Source organism: Rhineura floridana, chromosome 5 (assembly GCF_030035675.1).
Source record: "Rhineura floridana isolate rRhiFlo1 chromosome 5, rRhiFlo1.hap2, whole genome shotgun sequence".
Classification (NCBI taxonomy): Eukaryota; Metazoa; Chordata; class Lepidosauria; order Squamata; family Rhineuridae; genus Rhineura; species Rhineura floridana.
This window is the reverse complement of record NC_084484.1, coordinates 185,555,289-185,562,253: the sequence shown is the minus strand read 5'-3', so window position 1 is coordinate 185,562,253 and position 6,965 is coordinate 185,555,289. Positions and strand designations below refer to the sequence as shown.

General features: G+C 49.0%; 1 protein-coding gene across 1 annotated transcript in view; it reads left to right on the top strand.

The window, feature by feature from the left end:
- The first annotated feature begins 387 nt into the window (after positions 1-387).
- The window catches only part of PDE2A (phosphodiesterase 2A), a 340,214-nt gene continuing 333,636 nt past the window's right edge, over positions 388-6,965 (top strand). Inside the window, exon 1 of the mRNA XM_061629143.1 lies at positions 388-619. Within this exon, the coding sequence (XP_061485127.1) occupies positions 494-619 (126 nt within the window). The 5' untranslated portion in view covers positions 388-493. The remainder of the gene's footprint in view (positions 620-6,965) is intronic.

Below are 6,965 nucleotides of genomic sequence, written 5' to 3'. Positions count from 1 at the left end.
TGGCAGCATCGGGAAACAACCACGAACGCAGAATAAACCGGCCACTGTTGCAGCATTGCTGCGTCCAAGAACACGTTGCAGCATCCTGCAACGAAACTCCAGTCGGGGGGAGGGGGCTACAAGCAAGCCCACAAAGCCCTAAGATGCTGCTGGCGCCCAGGGCTGGGGGGTGCAGGTAGGCTCCGGCTCCCTCCAGGGGCTTAGGACCCAGCGCAGCGCCTCTGCTTTGCCGGGCGGTGCAGCAACTCTGCCGGGCTCTCTCTGACAGCGAGGGAGCGATGCCCAGCCGCGCTCTCCGGAGCAGGTGTGGATGACAAGCCAAGTGGGGATGACAGGGGCGGGCGGAGCGGGGGGGGGACGGGACCGGCGCCTGCCTGCCTGCCTGCCTGCTTGCGAAAGTCTCCTTGCTCCAGCGGCAGCCGCGCTCCAGCCGGGCTCGTCCTCCGTGTAGCCAGAGGAGGCGGGGGAGGTGGCGGCGAGGCAAGGGCCCAGGATGGTCCTGATCCTGCCCCACATACTCATTGCTGCCGTTCAATTTTTCAGACGGGGCCAGCAAGTCTTCCTGAAGGCGGCGGAGGAGGCGGCGGCGGCGGCGGCCCGGGGCTCAGACACGCTACAGGTAGGGCGCTCTTGTCGCCTCCCCCCCTCTTTTTTGGGGGGGAGCGTGGGAGGGGGCGGAGGAGTCCGAACACGGTCCGAAGCGGTGAGGACTCTCCTCATCTGTCCCTCGCCTGGGATTTCGGCCCCTCCTCGTGGGTGGCGCTCTGCATGTTGCACGGGCAACTCTTGTTTGAGTTTGCAATAAACCGGAGATTCTTCCAAATAGCTTTGAGAAGCGCGCCTGTCAGTCCGTGCAACCAAAAGACTTCTTTCTTTCTTTCTTTCTTTCTTTCTTTCTTTCTTTCTTTCTTTCTTTCTTTCTTTCTTTCTTTCTTTCCCCCAAAGTCCTCCTCTTTTGGGACAAGGGGGGGGGTAATCTGCTGTGGTTTCTGCCTGCCCGGCTGCTCCGCGGTCTTCTCGCAAAGGTTGCTGCTGGCCCGTGCCCAGTGCTGTGCCGCCTGGCTCCCTTTCTCCGGGGTCTGAGGCTGGTTTAGCGGCGCATCCCTCCTCCCCGAGGCTGCAGGGCGCTCAGGCTGGTCCGGAAGGTGCCAGGCAGGCGCGAGGGTGCGGGGTCCTCCTCCGCCTCCACCTCCCGGGCAGGCAGCCGCAGGCAGAGCGGTGGCTGGCGCTGGCGCGCTGCAATGCAGGCTTCCTCGGGAGAGCCGGTTCCTGAGCGCAGAAGAGGCCCTGAAAGTTGCCGCTTGCTCTTTGCAAACCGGGAAACAGCTTCAGTCCGGATGGTTAAGCGCCCTCCAGCTGGGCTCCGGGGTTTGAAAGCACCCCTGTGGACTCCGCAGGCCACCTTGCTTGGGCGATAAAAACACAGCCCCCCCTCCTTTCCTGCGTCTCTTACACCCCCCCCCCGCAAGCTGTGAAGTGTGCCTAGAGGGTGGCAAATCTCCGTGGCAGATGTCTCTCTTCCAGGGCCAAACGGCAGGTGCGAAGCTGAAGCCAAGAGACTGGCCTCTGGAGTGAAGCAGGCCAAGGGGTGAAGATGTAAAACTTTCACCTCTCCTGAAGGGCTATGGGGGTGGGGGTGGGGCTGTTTGGTGGTCAACAAGTTACAGAGCTGAGGACTGGACCCACGGACCTATAATGGGGTAGTGCTTTTTGGCGGGGGGGGGGGAGAATTCAGGACAGAATGCAACGGCATCAAGTCTTCTACGTTCTGCCTGCAGAAGAGTTCTGTGAACCACAAAGCTTGCACACAGTTATGCACTACTCTGTATCTCCTGTTTCTGAGAGGCAAAAGGCCTGCTCTTCTTGCCTACTGAGCTACTTGTTTTGGCCAGTCAGCTTTATTTCCTCCCTTTTATGCCGCATATTTCCTAACAGCTTTGAAAACATCTTTTTCAAATGTTTGGTGGTTAACATTTCAAAGCCTCAGGGCAATGGGGGCCCGGATGATTTTAGGTCCTGTTCACATTGAGAGGGACACGGAATTTTTGACACATTTTTCACATCTTTTGGAGCGAATTGGACAAGATGGAAACCAGTTGGCTCAAGATTTTGGGGATGTTTGTATCAACCTTAAATCTGGGAGTTATTGCCCTCTGTGGTGTCATTGTTCCTCCAAAGAGGAGCTAACAGGCACTTCTGAAGGGTTATTTGCCTGCGGAACAGAAGAGTCCCCTGACTGTGTCAAGTTATCACTTGCATGAAATCTCTGGAAGCAGGTGACATTCAGCCATGGCTGTCAGTCAACCTTATTTTCTTGAGGATCTTTACACATTCCACGTTCTGTCCTGCTAATGTTCTGTTCTGGACCTCAAAGTTGCATGATGGTAGAAAGTGAGTTCAGTGGCATGCTATCGATGGTGCCACAGCTCACTGGCAGAGCATTGCTTGAATTCAGCAGGATTTATTAGACAAGGCTAGGATTGTGCTGTAAGTTAGCTGAATTTGGGTCCCATTTACATCTATGGGATTGGTAACTAAGGGAAGCCATGACTAACTTGCCCTATTGATTTCATTGGGACGTATTCAACTAAGTCTGACTGGATCAGACCGATTGTGTTCCTTACATTTTTGTGACACCTTCCCCCCAAATCTATTTATAAAATCTCAGAAATACCTTTCAAACCTCATAAGTATGTCTCAATCACATACTTAAATGGATTTAATCATCATTCCCTCTCCTCAGGGAGTCTTGGGAAATGCAGTGCAGTGAGTGGGAAAAGATAGGAATCTCTAACAGAATAACATAAGAACATAAGAAGAGCCTGCTGGATCAGGCCAGTGGCCCATCTAGTCCAGCATCCTGTTCTCACAGTGGCCAACCAGGTGAATTGTCAGCACTCTTGCCAAACTACAATGCCCAGGACTCCTTGGGAAAAGCCATTTCAGTGACAGTGGTGCAAAAACAGATGTGGGCTTCTTATATAAATGTGGCCTTATTGACTACAGTGCAACGCAGCACATTATGGCTTTCCTAACCTCTTGTACCCCCCAACAGCATAATCTCCCCTATTTCTGCTTTCAGTTTTTAGTTCTGTGGGTGTGGGTGTGCCTGCCTGTGCAACTGAGGAGGTAAAATCTGGGCACCTTAATGCAACAATTATAAAAGGCCTGCCTGCACAGACGCACCTCTCATGAGATCCCAGCAGCTTTCCACCCTCAACAATGGCCAACATGCAACCACTCGACTTGGACAGGGCTGTGCAGACTGTAGATCCACACCAACCATTTGAAGCTCATGGCTTGCCTCACAGAATCCTGGGAACTGTGGTCTCTCTCTCACAGAGCTACAATTTCCCATCTCCCTTAACAAACCGCAGTTCCCATGATTCTCTGGGGGAAGGCGTGTGCTTTCAGTGTGCACTAAATGCAGGGTGTGGAGGGGAATGCAAGCTTGATGGCCCTGTTTGTAAAGTCAGCAGGATCCAGCAGCTGCTGCTGCAGCAGCATGCCACTGGGTAAGAAATAAACATGTCAGATGAGGGCATCTTACAGCGGAGGCGGAGGTCTTCAGTGCCTTTTGCTGATGGGTGTCAGTTTCATGGAATGGTGTCTATTTCATAGAAGGATGCCAGTTTCTAATACTTGCAGAGGAGGAGCGGGGAATGCGTGGTCATGCCTGTGGCATGCTACTGTTCAGGGGCCTCCTTCCTACCTTCCCTCTCTCTGCCACCTGCCTATTCTTTACTTGTGAACTGGAGAAGGGAGTATAAGGATCTCCAGTGCACAAGGGTCATGGGGGATGAGGGTTTCTGCGCTGAATCTCCTAGCCCTTTTGGCTCACATGAGGGGCCTGGAGACCTTTAAAAAAAAAAAAACTGGTGTTGTGACTTGTGGTGCAGAGGAACTCTGTGTTTAAAAAGAGATTCCATCCCGCTTCAGTTCAATGAACCCTCATGATGGCTTACAACTTAACAAAAAGCAAAAAATGCAAATTTATTAGGAGAAATCCACACTAAAACACTGGACAATATCGTGAGGATTTTTTTTAAGAATGCAAATTGCTGCAGATATGTGCAGAACTGAATTTAAGACTGGAAAAAATGGGAAGCTGAGAGAACCAAAATTGGCAGATCTCTCCCAGTGACCCATTTGAGATGTCTGAATGATCTATTTGCCATATGGAAGCACCCTCAGTGTCTGTGACAACACTTGAATGCATATTGTTCCTCTGTTTATCCTCCCTTCTGTCTCCATCCCTCTCCCTTTGTGGACAGCCCACCCCCAAAGAGACATGTGGAATTTTAAATTGTAAGCCTCTCAGGGCAGGGAGCTATCTGCATATGCTTTGTAACACGCCATGAACGATGATGGCACAGCATCAGTAACAAAGAGTAATAATGTTTGCTGTCTGCCAGGCAAGAACAATTGGCATCACCCTTGCAGGGTTGCTAAAGTGCATTGCCAATTAAAAATGGTAAATTGTATTGGCTAGGTTATCCCTTTGGCTATATGCCTTTCTGATTTTATGGCGGACAAATGTTCTGTTCCACAAAAGGCGTGCTATGTTTGTGAGAGAAGCCTGTGCCAGTCAGCTGAGAAGGTCATCCACCGGTGTGGCCTGTCAGCATCCCAAAAGCACAGTGGCCCTGGGGGCAGGCCCCCAGTGTTTGTCAAGGATTTTGTTCTGTTCTGGGAACCAACACACCCTCTGCTCATGTTGGGAAAAGTAACTGGAAGCTCAGAAAGCTGGCAGGGCTGGGGGGAGGCGACAGCAGTGGCCGCAATGGGTGGAGGAGAGTGGTTTGTTTGTTTTGCTTACTGTAACATGTGGCTCTTTTATGGCTCTTGGCTCTGGCCACATCAAGCCACGTCTGAGGAAACTGAGACTGAACAGACTCTGGAGGTGTCAGGGAAGAAGGGACTCAGCTATCATTTGCTAACACTTGCGCATAATGGTATCAATATCATAATTGCCATGCAAGTTTGGCCATTTGTAGTAATTGTGCTGGTCCGCGTGGGCGGTCAGAATGATCCAGGGCTTGTAGAAGTGGCATCTGCTTTAGTTGCCGTCTCTGTTGCAGATGTGAGAAGTGGGCAGCATTAACTTGAGTGTTGCCTTATTATTATGTGACCCGTGTTTTTTTTTTTAAAAAGACCTTCAGCTAAGGGCCCTTCCAAGCTTGTTGTTGTTGTAGTCTTGGCGGGTATATTCTGCAACATGCCATGATGCAATAACAGTGCATTAGTGATGGATTTATACTGCATCATCCATATATTTATTTATTTGTTTGTCTGTTCATTTGTTGGATTTATATCCCGCCTTTCCTCCCAGTAGGAGCCCACTCTGCTTAATATATTAGTGGTCATTGTTATGTGAACTTAAAAAAAAAAAAGATCTTCAAACTAACAACAAAAAATTCTATAAATACATTCAAAGCAGGAGACCATCTAGGGAGACAATTGGACCCTTGGACGATAAGGGAGTCAAAGGTGTACTAAAGAACGATAAGGAGATTGCAGAGAAGCTAAATGAATTCTTTGCATCTGTCTTCACAGTGGAAGATATAGGGCAGATCCCTGAACCTGAACTAACATTTGCAGGAAGGGATTCTGAGGAACTGAGAGAAATAGTGGTAACGAGAGAAGAAGTTCTAAGCTTAATGGACAATATAAAAACTGACAAATCACCGGGCCCGGATGGCATCCACCCGAGAGTTCTCAAAGAACTCAAAGGTGAAATTGCTGATCTGCTAACTAAAATATGTAACTTGTCCCTCGGGTCCTCCTCCGTGCCTGAGGACTGGAAAGTGGCAAATGTAACACCAATCTTCAAAAAGGGATCCAGAGGGGATCCTGGAAATTACAGGCCAGTTAGCTTAACTTCTGTCCCTGGAAAACTGGTAGAAAGTATGATTAAAGCTAGATTAACTAAGCACATAGAAGAACAAGCCTTGCTGAAGCAGAGCCAGCATGGCTTCTGCAAGGGAAAGTCCTGTCTCAGTAATCCATTAGAATTCTTTGAGAGTGTCAACAAGCATATAGATAGAGGTGATCCAGTGGACATAGTGTACTTAGACTTTCAAAAAGCATTTGACAAGGTACCTCACCAAAGGCTTCTGAGGAAGCTTAGCAGTCATGGAATAAGAGGAGAGGTCCTCTTGTGGATAAGAAATTGGTTAAGAAGCAGAAAGCAGAGAGTAGGAACAAACGGACAGTTCTCCCAATGGAGGGCTGTAGAAAGTGGAGTCCCTCAAGGATCGGTATTGGGACCTGTACTTTTCAACTTGTTCATTAATGACCTAGAATTAGGAGTGAGCAGTGAAGTGGCCAAGTTTGCTGATGACACCAAATTGTTCAGGGTTGTTAAAACAAAAAGGGATTGCGAAGAGCTCCAGAAAGACCTCTCCAAACTGAGTGAATGGGTGGAAAAATGGCAAATGCAATTCAATATAAACAAGTGTAAAATTATGCATATTGGAGCAAAACATCTTAATTTCACATATACGCTCATGGGGTCTGAACTGGCGGTGACCGACCAGGAGAGAGACCTCGGGGTTGTAGTGGACAGCACAATGAAAATGTCGACCCAGTGTGCGGCAGCTGTAAAAAAGGCAAATTCCATGCTAGTGATAATTAGGAAAGGTATTGAAAATAACACAGCCGATATCATAATGCCGTTGTATAAATCTGTGGTGTGGCCGCATTTGGAATACTGTGTATAGTTCTGGTCGCCTCATCTCAAAAAGGATATTATAGAGTTGGAAAAGGTTCAGAAGAGGGCAACCAGAATGATCAAGGGGATGGAGCGACTCCCTTACGAGGAAAGGTTGCAGTATTTGGGGCTTTTTAGTTTAGAGAAAAGGCGGGTCAGAGGAGACATGATAGAAGTGTATAATATTATGCATGGCATTGAGAAAGTGGATAGAGAAAAGTTCTTCTCCCTCTCTCATAATACTAGAACTCGT